General features: G+C 37.8%; 1 protein-coding gene across 1 annotated transcript in view; it reads left to right on the plus strand.

The window, feature by feature from the left end:
• The window catches only part of CATSPERE (catsper channel auxiliary subunit epsilon), a 110296-nt gene that overhangs the window by 80233 nt on the left and 8321 nt on the right, over positions 1-21742 (plus strand). Inside the window, exons 18-20 of the mRNA XM_012751298.3 lie at positions 3646-3745; positions 8736-8822; positions 18824-18981. Coding sequence (XP_012606752.2) covers positions 3646-3745; positions 8736-8822; positions 18824-18981 — 345 coding nt within the window. The remainder of the gene's footprint in view (positions 1-3645; positions 3746-8735; positions 8823-18823; positions 18982-21742) is intronic.

Raw genomic sequence — 21742 nt, forward strand, 5'->3', positions numbered from 1 at the left:
ATCAAAAGCTAGTAAGAGTGAAGCAAGTCCTGGGAGTGTGATCCAACTGGGAACATAAGTCCTATGATCCCAGTTGGGTCACGGTTCCAGGACTTGCTTCACTCTTATTCGCATTTGATGGTAAATCTATTTTTGTCCCATCCCAAACTAGAATTTGGTGCCACAGAAACCACCCCAGAGGAAACAGCGAAACACAATTGTTCTGTTACTATGCAGGGAGTTCAAGAGCAAGTATGATGGGTGTTTTAAGGATATCCAGGATTTGTTTAAATCAAGCATGGTAAGACATACAGACATAGAAATGACTGTCATGAAGGAAAAAGTCTATTATACATACAGATCCCTAGAAACTGGAGGCAAGGCATGCCACACAGGGCCACATAGGGAAACACCGGGGTCAGTCAGAGGGCAGAGGGAGTGAGGGGAAAATGCGGGCAAGATACCTTTTGTAGTTTCTGTGGGAAAGAATAGGCAAGGTACTGGCCGGGCGCGGTGGCTCACGCCTGTAATCCTAGCACTCTGGGAGGCCAAGGCGGGCGGATCGCTTGAGGTCAGGAGTTTGAAACCAGTTCTCACAAGAGCGAGACCCCATCTCCACTAAAAATAGAAAGAAATTATCTGGACAACTAAATATATATATATATATATATACACACACACACACATATATATGTGTATATATATATATATATATAAACAATTAGCTGGCATGGTGGTCCATGCCTGTAGTCCCAGCTACTCAGGAGGCTGAGCCAGAAGGATCGCTTGAGCCCAGGAGTTTGAGGTTGCTGTGAGCTAGGCTGACGCCACGGCACTCTAGCCCGGGCAACAGAGTGAGACTCTGTCTTAAAAAAAAAAAAGAAAGAATAGGCAAGATAGGATAAGTAGGTTTGGGATTGGCTAGTTTGAATAATTTCAGGGGGCTCTGGGAAATAGGAGCTATCCCTAGTTGTCTGAAATCTGGTTCTGAGGTGATATGGGCAGGTGGACAGCAGCCCAGATTATGAGAGCCCTTAAAGGAGGTGGTTGTAGGTATGGGCTCTGGACTGGTTGGTTTCCATATGAGAGGGGCTCCTGGAAGAGTTGTTTACTATCTCTAGGAATTGGCTAACCCAGGCAGTCCTTGTAGGGTCAGCAAGGCCCCAGATGTTAAAGCGTGAAAATGCATAAAGTAAAAGACGTGATTAATACAATGGGCTATCCGCAAGGATTGTGTCTAGTGAATTTGCAGATCAACAGAGAGTTCTCTCTTTCCCGGTTTCGAAAGTGGAACTGCCATGGTGAAGTTACAAATTGTAGGAAAGAGTTGCCAACTAGTGACATTTCTGAATTTCTCAAGTTTAATTAATATCATATCTTATATTAGTAAACATTAATGAAAATAAATTATGCTTACATAGATAGTATATTTGTCATATATTTTCAATGAAATAAATAAAACATTATCAAAGATGAATTATGAGTCATGCAATTTTTGCTTATTGCCACTAGATGACACTGTAGTTTATTTCTCTTGTGAGAGTTGAGGAAGATGCCAGTTTAGTTCAATTAAGATGTTTTTGTTTTTATTTTAAGTAAAACATATGGGTTGTAAGTAGTTCTTAATAATTCAAGAATTCAAGAGTCTGATGACTTTTGGAAGATGCAATAAAATATCCTGCTTCTTCCAAAGCTGCTAAAATTAGAGCTTTGCTAACCCTTGTCCCAATCTCTGAAACTACGAAAGTATGCGCATGTACACACACACACACACACACACACACACACACACACACGCGCGTACTTTTTTCTGTGGAAAGAGGGTGCAGAGCTCTCATTTGAATTTTAGCATTCTCTTTGGCCCTCCTCCCCCACCCCAAGAAAGAAGTAAAGCACTAATAATCCAGTGCCTGGCTGGGCGTGGTAATCCCAGCACTCTGGGAGACCAAGGTGTGTGCATCATTTGAGCTCAGGAGTTGGAGACCAGCCTCAGCAAGAGCGAGACCCCATCTCTACTGAAAAAATAGAAAGAAATCAGCTGGCAAATTTAAAAAAAAAAAAAATATATATATATATTTAGCTGGGCATGGTGGTGCATGCTTGTAGTACCAGTGACTCCGGAGACTAAGGCAGGAGGATCGCTTGAGCCCAGGAGTTTGAGGTTGCTGTGAGCTAGGCTGATGCCATAGCACTCTAGCCCAGACAACAGAGTGAGACTCTGTCTCAAAATAAATAAATAATAATCCAATGCCTACCTAGTCATGCCTGTGTGAGAACTCACATTCTGAGTGTATCTCTTTATAATTTCTCAAAACTAATTAGGATGGAAATAAAATAACTTCTCAGACACCACTTTTTGACACTTAAAATTTTTGTACCCAGTTTGGGAGATTAGGACAATAACTGCATCTTATAACCAGGGAGGGTTAGATGATAGCAAATAGTAGCAGACCTGAAAAGCCAGATACAGCTACTACAAGGGGAAGCAGAGATCTGGGCAGTGAAAAAAAAAAAAAAAGACAATGTAAAGGGCCTATGAGTTTTTTATGAATAGACACAGAGCTGTGAAACAAGAAATTATATCAGAAACTGGGGCAACAGTCCAAAAGTCGGCAGCCTAGAAGCATGTGCCTGAGACCAAGGTCCCAAATGAGAATTTCCTCCCAAGAGATGTGGGGGACAATTTCATTCAGAAATAAGGGTAGTAACGGTTCGGCCTGGTTAATACTTGGAAGGGAGAAATAAGGGTAGTAACTGATGGAAAAGGAAGATAAATAACCTTAACATATTTTAAAGTCACAAGTTCTGGTATGCAAAGGTATGACTTTATCAATAACTAAACTTTAGTTTTGGTCTCAAGCCTGTATTTTCATATGGTAGTAAGAAAAAATAATCTTATATGAAGTACCACATCTGTTTTAAAACTCACTGAGTTTAAGGTAAATACTCTAAGCTCAATGGGACTTACATATCCAGTCCCAGGATCATGGGAGGATCATTCTGTCCATGTTGCACTCTTTGCTGTTGGTAGAAGTCATCTTCCATTTTGGGAGCAAGGGCTATGCATGACTGTCGCTCCAGCGAGCTTACACACTACTGCTTCTCAGCCCCACCTCAACTTACCAAAGCTGCTCCTTTGAGACTCAGCCACATCTTCCATCTGGTTCCTCCTGGGGGACCTGCCAGCATCTCAGTTGTCACTGTAGTGACTCAGTGGTTTCACTCTCCAGTACATAATAAGCAACCAATGAATATTTGTTGATCAAATGACACCTTTCTCCATTCATCACATTCTTCCATCTTTCTTCTGGTGAACATCCAGAACAGCAGGGCTCAGGCTACCCTCATCTTATCAATACATGGTCCCTATCAAAGTGAAGAGAACATATGGTTCCAACTGTTTAAAAAGTGAACATTTTCTACTTTGTTACTATTAGGCATTTATTGCACCTATTTTGACACCAGTTACTCATTCAGCTGTCAAAATAGACCATACAGGCACTATTATTATTTGACAGATCAGCAAAATAAGACTTCCCCAGGGTCACAAAGTTATTTAGTGATAAAGACAGGATTTAAACTTAAGCCCATTTAATTCAAAAGCTGAATTCTTAACCCCTCTATTTTACACTAAACTATTATTTTTGTGATTGTTGTTTCTTTCAGATTCAACGATGATGGCTTTCTTAAAGATGTTCAAGTAAATTTCATAGTGTGGGAAATACATGGCAGGGATGACTATAGCTTCAATACTACTATGAAGGAGGTATGACATCTTTGAATATAACAGAATTTAGCATGCAGTTAGACATGTCTTTCAAATTTAAAACTATATACAAATGATCTAGAGAAAATAGAACCAGGCAGCAATAGGTAGAAAAACACGTTTTTTCTATATTAAATTATTAATATAGAAACCCCTATATTAAATTCTATGACTACTAAAATTCATTTATGAAAAAACAAGCCAGTCACATAAAACAGCCATAAAGGAGTCAGAAAAAATAAAATAATGTTTATAGTAGGATGATGCAATTATATATGAATATTTTATTTTCTCTCCAAACTGTATTTAATATTTGATTATTTATGATTCTGCCTTTGGCCTTAGAACATTTACTGCATGTGTGCTAAATCAGATGGACACCCTTTAGGCTTCATCTCACTTGACTTCTCTGTATCATTTAACCCTGCTGACCTTGGCTTCAATGTTCCTACTCTCTCCTGGTTCTCTTCCATTCTCTATGACTGGTTGATCTCAGCTTCCTTAGTGAATCCCCCTTGTTCTGTCCTTTCACATAATAGGACACAGCAGAATGTCCTTACCATTCCCAGTCACCACACTCAACCTCCCTATTTGGGCCTTTCTGCCCTGTGGGCTTCCCATCATGATGGCACCTCTCTAGAAGTTGCCAGCATTGATTCCTAAGATTGCCCAGAGATCTTACTCTCAAAACCAGGGATGTCTCCTTCCAAAGTAATGTTCTCTACCAGAGAACTTAATTATCCAAGAAGTATAACCCACCTAGGTGGCAGCCAAGAGAAATGAGTTCCACCTTCCACCCCCCAGAGTACTGCAAGAATTAATTGTCTTGGCCAGGCAGAGTGGCTCATGCCTGTAATCCTAGCACTCCGGGAGGCTGAGGTAGGAGGAGTGCTTGAGCTCAGGAGTTCGAGACTAGCCTCAGCAAGAGTGAGACCCCATCTCTACTAAAAATAGAAAAAATTAGCTGACTGTGGTGGCACAAGCCTGTAGTCTCAGCTACTTGGAAAGCTGAGGCAGTAGGATCACTTAAGCCCAGAAGTTTGAGGCTGTGGTGAACTCTATGATGACACCACTACACTGTAGCCTGGGTGACAGAGCAAGACCCTGTAAAAAAAGAAAGAAAGAAAGAACAAACAGAACTAATTGTCTTTGAATTATGTAACCAAATAAATCCATTCTACCACATCTTCCTCCTGTACTTGTTCAGTATGTCTGGTCTACTTCCTCCCCCATAGTCTCATCCCTGCACTGTTGTATTTGTGTTCTACCTTGGTCCAGATTGCCAGTACTCTGTTCCTTCCCAAACATTTCCATTATACCTTAGTGTAAATGTTCCTAGATCTTTCTTCAAGAAAATTCTGCAGAGGATATCTCATTTCATACAGTTTTATCAAACCAAGGGTATTCTTTCTCCCACCCCATAAACTTAAGGATGAGATTTTGGTTTGCTATTCTCCCTAATCCCTAGTATCATTTCCAGATCATTATCTATTCACTCTAAGTAAAAATTCCTTTGTTTCAGGTTCCTGCCATTCAGTCAACAACTGCCTCATCCCTACTTACTGATGTCATATACTCAGAACTTGATCATTTTTCCTCATGCCTTGTGAATGATTACAGCTGACTCCTGAATTCTGCCATCCATCATATAGGGGTATTGCTGGGAAGGTTTCTAAACAGGGACTACATTTCCCAGACCCATTTGCATCTAGGTGGGGCCATATGACTTGTTCTCATGACTAGAATATGAGCAGAAGTTATGTGTCATTTCTAGATGAAGTGCTTAAGAAAGAATCACATAAACTCCCATGCTTCCCATATTGCCTCACATCAGTTTATTATAGCAACCATTAAGGATGGAATAAATAAGAGCTGGATGAAAATGATCCAGTGGAGAGACTTCAAGGAGCCACTAGATAGAAAAAAGCCTGGATTCCTAATTCACTGTTTTGATGAGAGTCACCCATAGGAAACATCTAACCAGGGATATCTCCAAGAATTAAATTTTTATTGTGTAAATCCTCTGAGAGTTGCAGTTTACCCTTGTAGCACCACAGAGACTAGCTTGACTAATGCAGCTTCCCCTATTAAAATTGCATTTAAATTCAAACATTTCAGCCTCTGACCTCAACCTCTACTCCCTTAGCTCTCTCACTGTTATTCCAACTATTCTGTAGTCTCTCACTTTTCTCACATAATCTAGACACCTACTATATTGAACCCTCTGCTTTCTCCCTCTCCATCACTATCATCTTTCTTCCTATCCTTTCCTATCCAGCTTGAGTTCCAGAGTTCAGTTCTTCTGCCACTGTGTTGCCAAGATCTATTACTCTGTATCTCTGTCTTTCATTTTCCCCAGTAATGTCTCTGTTCGCTGTTAGGGCAATGCAAAACGCTCTTCTTTCTGCCTTACCTATGCCTATATCTGAGTTGTTCAAGACCTATATCTGAGTTGTTGATCACTGGTATAATAGAAAAAAATTAAAATTGCAATAACTGGCATTAGGAACTCAATTATTGGGTGTAATGGCTAAAGAGAAACGTATTCAACTAAAAGAGATGTCAATAAAATATCCATAATCAACATGAAGAGATAAGATGATACAAAATAGAGAAAAAGCAAAAGGGACATTGGGGATTCAGTACTAAGATCTAAGAATTGGAGCCCTAGTAAGAAAGGAGCGAGATTGGAGGGCAGAAACAATATTTTCCAAAACTGATGAGAAACATCAAGCCACAGGAAAAAAAGTAATCTGCATTCAGAAACACCATAATAATATTTCTAAAATCATATCATCGCTCTTCTGGACTTTGTCCTAATGGACTTTGGAGCCTTTTGCTTCTAATATATTCAAGTCTGATAGAGTCAAGAAAAAATGTCTTTAGCCATATAGTTTGAATTTATTCCTTGTGAAGTATTTGCTTTCTGTAATCTCTAAACTGAATGACTTTGATCTTTAATTTTTAAAAAATCCATTATTGACCTAAAAAGAAGACAAAGAGAAAAAATTTTTAAAGCAGCCAGAGAAAAACTAAATTACTTTCAAAAGAGTAACTATAAGATTTAAAGCGGACTTCCCAATAGAAATAATGAAAGCGCGAAAACTAAAGTACCTGTAAACATCTTCAAACTGCCAAAAGAAAATAACTTTCAACCTCAAATTCTATACCAAAGAAGATAGCCTTTAAAAAAAATGAAAGTGAACAATATATAATGCCTTAAAAGATACACAAAATTAGAAGAGGGAAAAAAAGTAAAAGGAAATGAAGGATTGATTAAATAAAAAAGGATTTGAGAGAAAATGACAAATACTGAAGATAGGCAATCCACAGATGTGTGGAATGCCTAAAAAAGAAAAACAAAGCAAAGGAATGAAACCAATACTAATACTTTAATTCAACAAAACATCACTTCCTAAAAAAGATTTTGAAACCATATACCATGTACTTGAGAATATCAAACCAGAACAACTAACCCAAGCACGCATCTAGGCAAAGACATGAGCAGTGTACAAGAGAAATAAAATTAGATTATCATCACAGAGAATATCATATTCAATAGTCAACAGTGAAAGACTTAGAGCTTTTCTTTTCTCTGAGACAGAGTCTCACTCTGTCGCCCAGGCTGGAGTGCAGTGGCCTGATCATAGCTCATTGCAACCTTGAACTCCTGGGCTCAAGCAAACCTCCCACCTCACCCTCCCAAAGTGCTAGGAATACAGGTGTGAGCCATTATGCCTGGCTGAAATCATCTTTTTTTTTCATTATGAATTATATTATGGGGTAACCAAATAGTAGATGAGGGGAAGCATCTCTTTATAAAATTATTCCAGTTGATAAATGAAAAGGAAATAATAAAATTGGAACATCCCATTTTACAACCCCAATGAACTAATTGGATATAGACATTGAGCATCAATAGCCAGTAACGTCACTAAGAGAAAATCAGACATTAATGTGCATCCTGATCAAAGACTGCACCATCACCAAAGTCTTGCCAAAGAAAAATAGCTGCCAGATAGGCCGCAGGATCCAAAGGACTGACCAGACTCAGGTTCACTCCCTGCATCATCAAACGCAACTCACCAAAGTTTCTTGTGTCACAAGAAAAAAATAGAAAACTCTAAACCGAGATGATTTTCCTGAAGTCTACCAAACATTTAAGGAAAATTTTTCTCTGGCCTTCTAAAAACTCTTCCAAAGAACTAAGTGGGCAGATGGTAGGACTTCCCAACTCATTTTGTGACTCTTAAAGACCTTAAAAGAGAAGAAAAATTATAAACATAGATTCTAAACAAAATATTAGCAAATCAAACACAGCAATATATTAAAGAATAATACATCCAGACCAAGTTTCATTTCATGAATGAAGAGTTAGTATATTATTTGAAAATCAAAGTAATTCACTATATTAACAGAATAAAGAAGAAAAGGCATAATAAGATTATTGTAATAGTTGAGGAATAGTTATTTGGCTAAAAATTTATCACTTATACATAACATTTAAAAAAATCTTAGAAGATTATAAATAAATAGTAACTTACTTAACCTAATAAAATATAAATAGAAAAAGATTAAAGCAAATGTAGTTAATGATGAGAATTAGAAAGCCTTGTCTCAGAAATCAGGAACAAGACAAGGGTAGCTATTATCACAACTTCTATACAATGTTGTTTCTGAAGATCTTTGTAATAAGGCAAAAAATAAATAAAAAGTATAAGAATGGGAAAGGAGGAAATAAAACTCATAGTCACAGGAGACACAACTGTTCATGTGAAATAATTAAAATTAATAAGTGAGTTTAACAAGTTCTCTCCATAAAGGTCCATATACAAAAGTTAATTAATTGTTCCCCTGTATAACAGCAAACATTTAAATAATGAAATTTTTAAAAACATAAAATGTTCAAAGGCATCACAATATATTAAGTACTTAGGAATAAATGATATGAAAACTTCTACATATCCACATACATGTAATCTTTTGACAGAGTGGTTGTGTAAATGAAGCGCAGACATGGAAGTCAATGATTGAGCTTAACAAGGACCTCCCATTAGAAGAAGTCTGGGGACCTCAGGTAAGAAAAACATTATCTTGCAAATTCAGAAATCTGGACAATAACTGATGGAGAAGGAAAATGTGTAACCAATTTTGTAGTCACAAGCTCTGGTATGACAAGGTGTGACTTCAGCGTTCAAATACTTTATTGCAAATAATGAGTTTGGCATTTGGTATTAACAAAAACTTGATGAAAACACTTTGGATTTAAATTTGTTTTGTTAAATCAAAACTTCTTTTTCTATCGAATTATATTACAGTATTTCAAAATGCTTCACCTTAATTTCTGTTTCATCTTCCATTGATTCATGTAAGCTCCATGAGGGATCGGAATTTTGTTTGTTTTGTTCACTGCTATATCCCCAGCATCTAATCCATTGTAGGTGCTCAATAAATATTTTTGGAACTAATTAACTAATTATAGATTATGCACCTATTATAAAGAGTACCATTCCACTGCTTAAAAATCAGAAGGAATTAAACTGGTAGTGAAATTGGTTAAAACAAAACCTACCCTCCTGACTTTTTGTTAAAGGGCATCCAAGGGTCCAGAGTTGGGGATAGGGTAAATATGCTCTACTCTTACAAAGAGAAGTGTTAATTTATATTTAATAAATTTAAAGGAATTGGACCCTAATAGTAGTAGGTGATATGAAACAGCTTTTTTATCCTACATGTTAACCTGGCTGTAGGTGTCCCATTTTAAGACCTGCTATTTAAGAAAGAACTTATGTTCTTCCTTGGTGCTCCTTGGGAACACTTACTTCAGGCTCTAAAGGGCAGGGGGTAAATAACTTTAGAAGACTGATAACAATGTCACCTAAATTTGAAATACTGAAAAAAGATTAGTGTTCTCAACTTGTGAAATTTAGTTCTCCTACTTTCTCAGATGTAATCCTAGGAATCTTGCCTACAAACAAAATGTTTCTGGGCCAGGAATACCTCCTCTCAACACAGCAATGCTTCACATTACATTGAGTGCTGCAGGTTCCATCATTTCTAAAGGACAGAGACATAAATGACAAATAATGGCATATAAAATATTACAATCTACCACCTCAAGAAAACATTGTTCAGAGCTTGGAGTTTTAAGTATTGATTGCAGTTTTGTTTTGAAAAGAATGCTACATTTGCATGGTTTTTATTTCTCATGTTTATATTAAAAGAAAGCTAATAAACTCTATTTTAATTTTTAAAAAATCTTACAAAGGGCACCTAAATGCCCAAGATTCTGCCAAAATAACATACTCCAAAAAAGCAATGAGCCAGGTGGGTAATGACCAATCATGGAGCTTGCCTCCATCAGTGTGACACAGTACAGTGGTTCCCAACCCTTAGCATGCATCAGCATCACCAACAGGGCCTGTTAAAATAGATTGCTGAGTCTCATCCCCAGAGTTTCTGATTCAGCAGATCTGGGGTGGGGACCAAAAATTTGCATTTCTATCAAGTTCCCAGGTGGTATTGATACTGATGATCTGAGAACTATATTTAAGAACCACTGAAATAATGGCTTACATTCTAGAAACATTCTAGAGTGCCATGCCGATGACTAAATGTTCAATTCTGCTGTATTAGAAACACAAAGCTCACCACCAAAAGGGTAAATTCAGTCTGGACTCTGAATATTATAGAAAGCAGGTACCTGCAAAGACTAGCTACATCCTAGTGAATAAGGCTGCTCTCGCTGAATGGTGTCACTATATATTAACTCAGCATGGCAATCAGGGGTGCTTTCTTCCTGAAATGTATACCTGCAATGAAATAGACTTCCAATTCTCGGAGCTGCACTGATTGCAACAGAGTTGCAATCTGATTCTACAAGGATGAATGACACTTGCATAAAAAATCTGGGAAGTAGCTCTAGAGACTATACATCCTCAGGGAAAAAAAACTGAAGGACTTATAAGCAAAATGTGGCATTTTCATAGGTTCTTCCAAGTTGGTTGGTGTTGGAGATTGAGAAGGAAAGGCAGAAAATGGGGACTGAGTGGCTGGCTACATACATATAACATGAGATGGAATTAAGATTCTGGACGTGGCTGAAAATACTAGACTGAGAAGGCCTTGGCTAAAAATAGAGTATAATTCATGAGGCTAGGGGAGATATGTTTTCTTTGAGACTAGATGACTTGATCAAATGGGCTTTCAAATGAGAAAGAAGAGGGGAAAGATAGTAATTGGGAAGGGGGAGCCTAATAATATCATGGGAAATATTAGATATGACACAAAAATAGAAGCAACAGTCAGCAGGTCTCATCATTCATACTAGGAAAGAGTTGAATAGGAAATTACAAACAATATAAATATTATCATATATCTATATATTAAAAACATACGATATTAAAAAAAATATACCAGGGCCAGGCATGGTAGCTCAAGCCTGTAATCCTAACACTCTAGGAGGCTGAGGCAGGTGGATCGTTTGAGCTCAGGAGTCTGAGACCAGCCTGAGCAAGAGTGAGACCTAGTCTCTACTAAAAATAGAAAGAAATTAGCTGGACAACTAAAAATATATAGAAAAAATTAGTCAGGCATGGTGGCACATGCCTGTAGTCCTAGTTACTTGTGAGGCTGAGGCAGGAGGATCACTTGAGCCCAGGAGTTTGAGGTTGCTGTGAGCTAGGCCGATGCCACAGCACTCTAGCCTGGGCAGCAGAGTGTGACTCTGTCTCAAAAAAAAAGAAAAAACGTACCAGGTGAATAAGTCCTTATTAGCAACGCTTCGTTGTGATGATAGATATATAGTTCCTGCACATATCTAGCACACACCACATATTTTTTCAATTAAATTCATGGTCCCATATAAGGACGAACTTGGTAGGACAAGAAGTTTCATAGTTCATTGTTGACCCATAAGAACCCTCCACAGAAAAATATGAGACGTTTTGTGTTTTCAAGTTAGGACTCATCAAAAAATAATGAACCTTTTGCTTGATATTCATTAATCTACACTTAACATATCACTTTATAAATGATTGCAGTGGTACAAAGGTAAACAAAACTAGAGATTGCAGTGGTACAAAGGTAAACAAAGACAAGACAAAATGATAGAAGACAAAGATTAAAAAAAAAAACATGACCATCACCATCATGATGGGTGGGGTGAAAAGAAAAATAATAAAAATTATACAATAAAATAAAATTTTAAAAAGACTAGAATTATTTTTGCAGTTTATCAAGACACATAATGATATTTCATTAAATTAAATCTAATAAATAGTTTTAGGGATTGCATTTATGATTAAAATATAATTAAAGAAAGATTCATCTACATAAAATGACCTGCTAAGAAGGAAAGTAGAGGAATTTTTAGTATGAAGGCAATATTCACCTTCAAAAAAAATTTACAAACAGGGAGGTAAATACTGAAGAGTATATAAATGGAGATAAAATGAGAGCTCTATAGAAGGGATTGCTGTGTATGCCAGAGATTATGTAGCTCAATAAAGGAACTATATTGTGTGTTCCTGATTACCTCCCAAACTTAGTAAAGATAGAATATTGTATCTGCAATATCACTGAATTGACAAATGTCATAATGCAGAGAGAATGTGAAGAATGAGAAATAAATACCACTTGGATAAATCCAGTGGCAGTTATTTATGCAAAGGCTATAGAAAGACTTTGGCCACAGTGAGAATACATGACAGGGAGATGAGCAACATGATCCAGGACAGATTTGCAAACTTCTAGACTCCAAAAGATTTACCAGGTGCATAGCTGTAGATGACACTCACTTTAAGTGAGTGACAGTCACATCTATCCTTTCAGAAGTATGGCAGTCTCTCTTTAGGTGCAATCTCACATACATATGACTGGAACAGTTTTACAGATGAGGTAGTCTGGACAGTTGCTCTGCTACTGTGGCCATTTCCATGGTAAACTTATAGATTGACACCATGTTCTTGCTCCCCCCACTTTTCAGCATTTATCCTTCCACTTAGAATAATCAATCCTGATCTGTATCCATTGAGGCTCCTGTTCCTAGGTTCCCATTCCCAATCCTGGCTTTCTAGCAACAGGGATATAGTAACCCGTATGCAGCATTCCCTCAAAAATTTTCCCTTGGATGATTGGTCAGTTCTGGTATCTGAATGCCAGGCATTCTCAGTTATGGTGTGCTATGGTTTGAATATTTGTCCCCTGCAAAACTCATGCTGAAATTTAATCCCCAATGTGGCAGTATGAAGAGGTAGGGCCTTTAAGATGTGATTGGATCAGGAGGGCAGAGCCCCATCAATGGATTAATGCATTCATATGTTAATGGATTCATGGGTTATGATGAGAGTGGTACCAGTGGTTTTATAAGAAGAGGAAGAGAGACCTGATATAGTACCCTCAGCTCCCTTGCCATGTAATGCCTTGTGCCTCCTGGGGACTCTGCAGAGAATCCCCACCAACAAGATGGCTCTCACCAGATGCAGCCCCTCAACGTTGGACTTCTCAGCTTCCATAACTATAAGAAATAAGGCCGGGTGTGGTAGCACTCTGGGAGGCTGAGGCGGGAGGATCACTTAAGGTCAGGAATTTGAAACCAGCCTGAGCAAGAGTGAGACCCCGTCTGTACTACAAATAGAAAGGAATTACCTGGACAACTAAAAATACATAGAAAACATTAGCCGGGCATGGTGGCACATGCCTGTAGTCCCAGCTACTCGGGAGGCTGAGGCAGCAGGATCGCTTGAGCCCAAGAGTTTGAGGTTGCTGTGAGCTAGGCTGATGCCATGGCACTCTATCCTGAGCAGCAGAGTGAGACAGAGAAGGAAAGGAAAGGAAAGGAAAGGAAAGGAAAGGAAAGGAAAGGAAAGGAAAGGAAAGGAAAGGAAAGGAAAGGAAAGGAAAGGAAAGGAAAGGAAAGGAAAGGAAAGGAAAGGAAAGGAAAGGAAAGGAAAGGAAAGGAAAAAAGATTTCTTTTCTTTCTAAATTACCCATTTTCAGGTACTCTGTTAAAAGCAACAGAAAAGGGACTAACACACAGTGAAAGGCCCCTCAGCTCAACACAGGTTGTTCAGCCTGTGTTCTCAGAGCTTCTGCAGCTCACACCACGTGGCACATGAGCCAAGTTGTTGAGTCACTTACTCTGCTTCCTTAGGGTTTCCTTCCATGAAAGAGTACCACCAAACAAGGTGACTGTGGCAACATGGGTGCACAAAATATTTGGATTATTTTTTTCTTTTTAAATAGCTTTATTGAGATACAATTCAATAAAAATGAAATTCAATAAATTACATATACAACTCACTCATTTATAGTGTACAATCATTTTTAGTATATTGGCAGAGCTATGCATCACCACAATCAATTTTATACTTTTTTACTGAATATAAAATCTTCAATTTTATTTTTTTATTTCAAAATATTAAGGAGGTAAAATGTTTGTGTTACTTAAATACCTTGTATAATACTTAAGTCAGGGCTTTTAGTATGGCTGTCACCATAATAGTGTTCATCGTACCCAGTAGTTTTTACCCCTCATCCCCCTCCCACTCTTCCTTCTTGGTTTCCATTAGCTTTTACAGCTCTTTGTGCCTGTGTGTGCCCATCTTTTAGCTCCCCATCATTAATGTTTTTCCATTCCTGAGGTACTTCACTTATTTAGGATAATGGTCTCCAATTCTATCCAAGTTGCTGCAAAAGACATTTTATTCCTTTTTATGGCTAAGTAGTACTCTATGGTATATATACATCACATTTTCTTAATCCACTCATGAATTAATGGGCACTTAGGTTGATTCCATATCCTTCCAATTGTGAATTTTGCTGTGATAAACTTTTGACTGCAGGTATCTTTTTGATAAAATGACTTCTTTCCTTTGTGTGGAGACCTAGGAGTGGGATTGCTGGATCAAATGATAAGTCTACATTTATTTCCTGTTTTCCATAGAGGCTGTAGTAATTTACAGTCCCACCAACAGTGTATAAGTGTTCCTTTCTCTCTGCATCCGTGTCAGCATATGTTGTTTGTTGACTTTTTAATAATGACAATTCAGACAGGGGTGAGGTGGTATTTCGTTGGTTTTGTTTTGTTTTGTTTTGTTTTGTTTTGTGGCAGAGCCTCACTCTTTTGCCCAGAGTAGAGTGCATTGAAATCATCATAGCTCACTGCAACCTCAAATGCCTGGGCTCAAGTAATCTTCCTACCTCAGCCTTCCAAGTAGCAGGGACTAAAGCATGTGCCACCATGCCCAGCTAATTGATTGTGGTTTTAATTTGCATTTCCCTGATGATTAGTGATGTTGAACATTTTTTGTATGTTCATTGACAATTTGTCTATCTTCTTTTGAGAAACTTCTGTTTGTATCTTTTGTCCGCTTTTTAATGGGTTTGTTTGTTTTTTGCTTGCTGATTTGTTTGAGTTCTTTGTAGATTCTGGATATTAGCCCTCTATTGAATGTATAGTTTGTGAATATTTTCTCCCATTCTGTGGGTTGTATCTTTTTTACAATGACTCTAACTAAAGCCAGAGGATATGTTTTATCTAAAAATTCCTCGACAGCACAGGTTAATACAACTCTCTATGTACAACCCAATTCTGTCCTCCTTGTGACCTCATCCTTTATTATATAACTATCTTCCAAACTTTTCCCAGAGCTTTCCCGAAGTAGAGCTATTAATAGAACACATATATGTTCTGCCACAGATTACTATTTACCTCATTTAGTCTTTCATATCATACTATCACTAAGATGAAGAGGGGACCCACAGCAAAGGCAATCAGCCAGTGCTATATACACGGCTGAGTATCAACTGGACTTTCTACTACATTTAGTCAAATTGTGTTCTTGGCTCAACTCATACTTGTGGTTACCAGAATAGAAATAGTAGGGATTATATTATATAAATTAAGCATTATATCCTTCTCATCTTGATGATCTAACATCATAACTTGATGATCTAACACATCACATTTTTACCTGAAATGCCTTGTAGCCTAAATTTTGACTCCAAACAATCTCCTTCAACCTGGCTAGGGTACTGCCACTGTGATGAATTATCTTGAAACATTACTCCCATTGTTGCATCCCTCATTGTTAATTCAAATTCCTGGAAGAGAACTTTGACTGGTAGAATTGAGATTATGAGCTGCCCCAACCAGGGCCCACCTATATCCTGGTGTAGGGAGCAAAAGAATCTGTGCCTGTCACCTTCTGTCATGAAAGGTGGGGACTTGGAATTACCCTCCCACTCTGATGATACCCAATAGGAATCAAGTTCCTATCGAGAATGGTAATGGACTCTAGGCAGACCAAAAGACAAGGCAAATATCCGCAAACTCTGCTGTCAGGAAGAGGTGATGCTGGAATTCTCATTTAATTAAAAGCATACTTCTAACTACAGACGTTGATAACAATTTCATCTCCTAGGATAAATGAAGACTACAGTCATGCATTGCTTAACGATGGGGATGTGTTCTAAGACATGCTTTCTTAGGCAATTTTGTCATTGTGCAAACAGCATGGGGTATACTTACACAAACCTAGACAGTATAGCCGATTGCTCCTAGGCTACAAACATGTATGGCAGATTACTGTATTGAATAATGTAAGGATATAGTAATATAGTTGTAAGTATTTATGCAATACGAATTTTTCAGCCCTATTGTAATCATATGGGACCACCATAATATATGTGATCTGTCATTGACTGAAAAATCATTATGCAGTGCATGACTGCTATTGATTATTGGAATGGATGGAAGTAACAGTAAGTGGGATGTGTCCATATCCTTATCTTTCATGATATCCAGGGAAGCAAAGACAAGTGTAATCAGAATTGTACTTCACATCTGAATAAAGCAGTTTTGAAAAATTTCAGAGAAAACTCTTTGGGTGGTATGGTCAATACAAAGGCCCCCAGAGAAGATAGAGAATGGTTGCCTAGCATACCAAATGGCCTGACCAAATGAGGGTGGATCAGAAATAACACTCTCATAAGCCTGTAGTCTCAGCTACTAGAGAGGCTGAGGCAGGAGGCATGCTTGAAACCAGGAGGTCAAGGCTGCAGTGAGCTATGATCACTTCACTGCCTGGGCAACAGAGTGAGACCCTGACTCAAAAAAAAAAAAAAAAAAAAAAGAGGAGGAGGAGGGGGGAGGAGGGGGAGGAGGGGGAAGGAAAGAGGAGGGAAATAGAACTCTCAGTAAGTTTTTGATTTGGGTGGATAAAGCTAACCCAAGACACCTATTATCAGGTCATTCAACTTAGGTACAGAGAAAGATGTTGCAGGTACAGACAGTGCGGCTGGATGGGAAATATTTTTTAAAAACTAACTTTAACAATGTGTCAATTTAAGGCTCAATATTAATTCAACAAATATATGTTGATCATCTACTGTTTGCCAGACTAGGGATACAACAGTAAGCAATAAGCTTACTTTTAGAGCTTATCATTATCACCATCTAATCATGATAATATTTTTTTTCATGGAGTTAAAGGGTCTCTTCTGTACCTTTGAAACCATGCAACAGCTGATTGATACTAAGGTTCTATTGACTGGGAAGTTATTCATGGAAAAGATACACTTCAAGATAGAAAAAAGAAAAATACCATTGTCTTAGTCTGCTTTATGCTGCTGTATAATAGAATGCTTGAGACTGGGTAATTTATAATGAACAGCAATTTATTAGCTCATGATTCTGGAGGCTGGAAAGTCCAAAATCGAGGCATTGACATCTGGTGAGGGCCTTCTTGCTGCATCACCTCATCTTGCCAAAAGGCAAGAAAAGGTGAGGGCAAGGGCAAGGGCCGGCAAGAGAGGCTGAACTCATCCTTTTATAAGGAACCCACGTGATTAATCCAGTCATGAGGATGGTGCCCCATGACCCATAGAGCTAATGGGACCCATTTTGCCCCACCTCCCAACACCTTCACATTGGAGATCAAGTTTCCAACACATGAACTTTGGGGGACACATTCAAACCATAGCAAATATGAAGGATGTTGATAGATGAAAGCTCAGACACATCCAAAGTAATTGCCTCACAAGGCTTCTTATTTCCTTCAAAGGAAGAGCTTCTAGTGAGCAGGAGTGGTAGAGGGGGAGTCCATTAAGTAGAGTTTGAAAGCATACATGGGCCTTAAAGAACCCAGAAGCAATGCTATGTATAGTAGGATCAGATATCTGCAAGTTTTAATAATATTTTATTTCATTTTCTTAGTTTTAATAAAGTGACTTTAAAAAATATATAGGCTTAGGCCAGCCACAATGGCTCACACCTGTAATCCTAGCACTCTGGGAGGCCAAGGCAGGTGGATTGTTTGAGTTCCAGACCAGCCTGAGCAAGAGCGAGATCCCGTCTCTATTAAAAATAGAAAGAAAAATCACTGGACAACTAAAAATATATATATAGAAAAGGTTAGCTGGGCTTGGTGGCGCATGCCTGTAGTCCCTGCTACTCCAGAGGCTGAGGCAGGAGGATTGCTTGAGCTTAGGAGTTTGAGGTTGCTGTGAGCTAGGCTGACACCACAGCACTCTAGCCTGGGCAACAGAGTGAGACTCTGTCTCAAAAAACAAGAAAACAAACAACAACAACAACAAAATATATATAGGCTTGTTTCATCTGGGCATTTTAAAAGGAGAGCAGGAGATAATTTGTATCTTGAGACCCACAGAGAGACACAGTAGTAGTATGGGGGTAAATAAAAGTCCTAGAGGAAGAAAAAACTCAAGGATGTACCATCTTGACTGTTGTGTACATACCTTATGATCAAAATAGTTTCTGTCCCCAACTAAGCATTTTTGGAGGATTTTGTGCTTTGTTGATTTAGGAAAATAATACACTTAAATACCCTTGACATCCTAATTTGTTTATAAATACAACATTTGCTTTGACTAAGCTTCACTTTTTACCAAACTTTTACCCAGTATAGCCTCTAAAAATGCTATAGAGCACTGCAATGATAGAAGGAAATAGCCATTACCTTTAAATAATTTTTCAAGACAAATATATGAGAATATAATTTTGTTTATTAAAGTCAGAAAATGACCTTAAGGTTTTTGTCTTTGTTTCTTGTTCAGAACTATAGACACTGTTTTTCTTATGTTATTGGAAAACCAGGAGACTTAACACAACCATATGAGATTATAAACAGTTCCAATAATAACTATATAATTTGGCCTCTTGGCCTATCTGGAATGTATGTGTTTCGTGTGAAGATCCTGGATCCCAACTTTAGGTGAGTGTAAATGTTTTATGATAGTAGTTTTAGCATTAGCTCCTCAAAATTAAATTTTTATCTTTTAAGTTTAATTTGATGCCACCTAGATGTCCGATTCTTGTTATTATTGTTATTTACATATTTTCTTTTTTAATTTGTAGCAATCACACTAAACATTCTATGGGGACAGGAGATTTTACATTAAATGCTAATTAAATTAACCAATTTACAATTACATTCTGAATACTTTACTATGTTCAGTTGCCATGATAGATCCAAATATCAACATAATCTCAGCCTTCAGGGTACTTATAATTAAGCAGCTTGGAAAAGGAGAATTGAGGGGAGACACATACAAAACAACAAAGGCTAAATCAGAGCAAATACATGAGATATTTTTCAAACATAATCATTAGTATTATTGATAAGGTGAAAACTGAAAATTAGTTCAAATATATGACAGCAGGGTAGAAGATAGGTACAGATGTTATATTCTGAATATCTATATCTAGTCATGAAGCTATAATTGGTATTTTTTACTTTCTCCATTTCCCAACCTATGTTCCCTATGTCTTTAGCCAGCACTTCAGGTTTGTTTCCTGGCAGATTAACCTTAATTTTTATTCCTAAGGAATCTGAGCTCTTAACAATCCCTACCTGTACATGCCTGAGGTTTTAAGTGAAATTCCAATCTCAGGTCTATCACTTTGATTCTCAAACTCATGTATTCTGGCTGTGGGAGAAACACCAGCAACTAAGTTTATGACTCAGTTTATCTACTGCATTCTAAGGAGAATTCTCCAACCTCACAGGCAACCTTTTCTGCTAGCTTTATAGCTTTTATTGGTATATAACTTATCATCCAAACCAGAACACTTCTGAGAGTAAAATAAAAGTTTATTAATTTGACACCAGAACAACAAGTGTGTACCAAAAGTGTCCTAGATAACCAGTGATTATGCTTACCCTAATAATAAATAGAATCCTTGAAAATCCATGCTACTATTCTATGAAACCAATGAATTCCATGAATATCAGCCCTGTGCCTTCTTTTGCTATAAAATTGAGTTATTTGGTTAGAAGCAATATTGTATGGGATAACATGACAATGTATATGACATTTAGTGTGTCCATATATGGTATTGGCAGACAAAAGGCATATGGAAAAGGCAAATTCAAATCCTAAACATGTCACAGGAAGAATAAATCACTGTCCCTTCCATGATATAGTTCATCTGGCACCCGGTAGGTATTTGATACCACTGGATTAATCTACTTATGGAAGGTTTATTGCAGGTTCAATTCCAGTCCACCATAATACAGTGAATATCGCAATAAAACAAGCAAATATTTTGGTTTCCCAGTGGATATAAACATTATGTATATAATACATTATAGACTATCAAGTGTGCCACAGCATTATGTCTAAAAAAAACAGGCCGGGCAAGGTGGCTCATGCCTGTAATCCTAGCACTCTGGGAGGCTGACACAGGAGGATCGCTTGAGCTCAGGAGTTTGTGACCAGCCTGAGCAAGAGTGAGAACCCGTCTCTACCAAAAATAGAAAAATTAGCTGGGCGTGGTGGTGCATGCCTGTAGTCCCCAGCAACTCAGGAGGCTGAGGCAGGAGGATCGCTTGAACCCGGGAGTTTGAGGTTGTTGTGAGCTAGGCTGATGCCACAGCACTCTAGCCCAGGTGACAGAGCAAGACTCTGTTTCAAAAAATACAAAATAAAAAAAATAAAAATGTGCATACCTAATTAAATGCTAACGATCATATGAGCCTTCAGTGAGTCATAATCTTTTGCTGGTGGAGAATCTTGCCTTGATGTTGGTGGTTGCTGACTGGGGTGGCTTTGGCAATTTCTTAAAATAAGACAACCAGTGAAGTTTGCAATGGACTCTTCATTTCATGCAATGGACTCTTCATTTCATGCAAGATTTCTCTGTAGCATGCAATGCTGTTTGATAGCACTTTACCCACAGTAGACCTTCTTTCAAAATTGAACTCAGTCCTCTCAAACCTTGCTGCTGCTCTATCAACTAAGTTTATGCAATATTCTAAATCGTTTGTCATTTCAACGATATTCACAGCAACTTTACCAGGAGTAGATTTCATCTCAAGAAACCACTTTCTTTTGCTCATCCATAAGAAGCAATTCCTCATCTGTTCGAGTTTTATCGTGAGATTGCAGCAATTCAGTTATATCTTCAGGCTCCCCTTCTAATTCTACTTCTCTCGCTATTTCCACCACATCTGCAGCTACTTCCTCCACTGAAGTCTTGAACTCCTAAAAGTCATTCATGAGGGTTGTAATCAATTTCTTCCAAATTCCTGTCAATGTTCTTATTTTGACCTCCTCCTATGAATCACAAATGTTCTTAATGACGTCTACAATGGTAAATCCTTCCCAGAAGATTTTCAATTGGCCTTGATCAGATCCATCCAAGGAATGGAATGAAATATATTTATGGCAGCTATAGCCTAATGAAATGTATTTCTTAAATAATAAGATTTGAAAGTCAAAATTACTCCTTGATCCATGGACTGCAGAATGGATGTTGTGTTAGCTGGTGTGAGAACAACATTCATCTCCTTGTACATCTTGTACAGCTCTTGAGTGACCAGGTGCATTGTTAATGAGCCGTAATATTTTGAAAGAAATTTTTTTTTCTGAATAGTAGATCTCAAGAGTGAGTTTAAGATATTTAGTAAACTATGTTATAAACAGATGTGCTATCATATCCAGGCTTTGTTAGTCCAGTTTATAGTGCACAGG

The sequence above is a fragment of the Microcebus murinus genome, chromosome 19, assembly GCF_040939455.1.
Source record: "Microcebus murinus isolate Inina chromosome 19, M.murinus_Inina_mat1.0, whole genome shotgun sequence".
NCBI classification, from domain to species: domain Eukaryota; kingdom Metazoa; phylum Chordata; class Mammalia; order Primates; family Cheirogaleidae; genus Microcebus; species Microcebus murinus.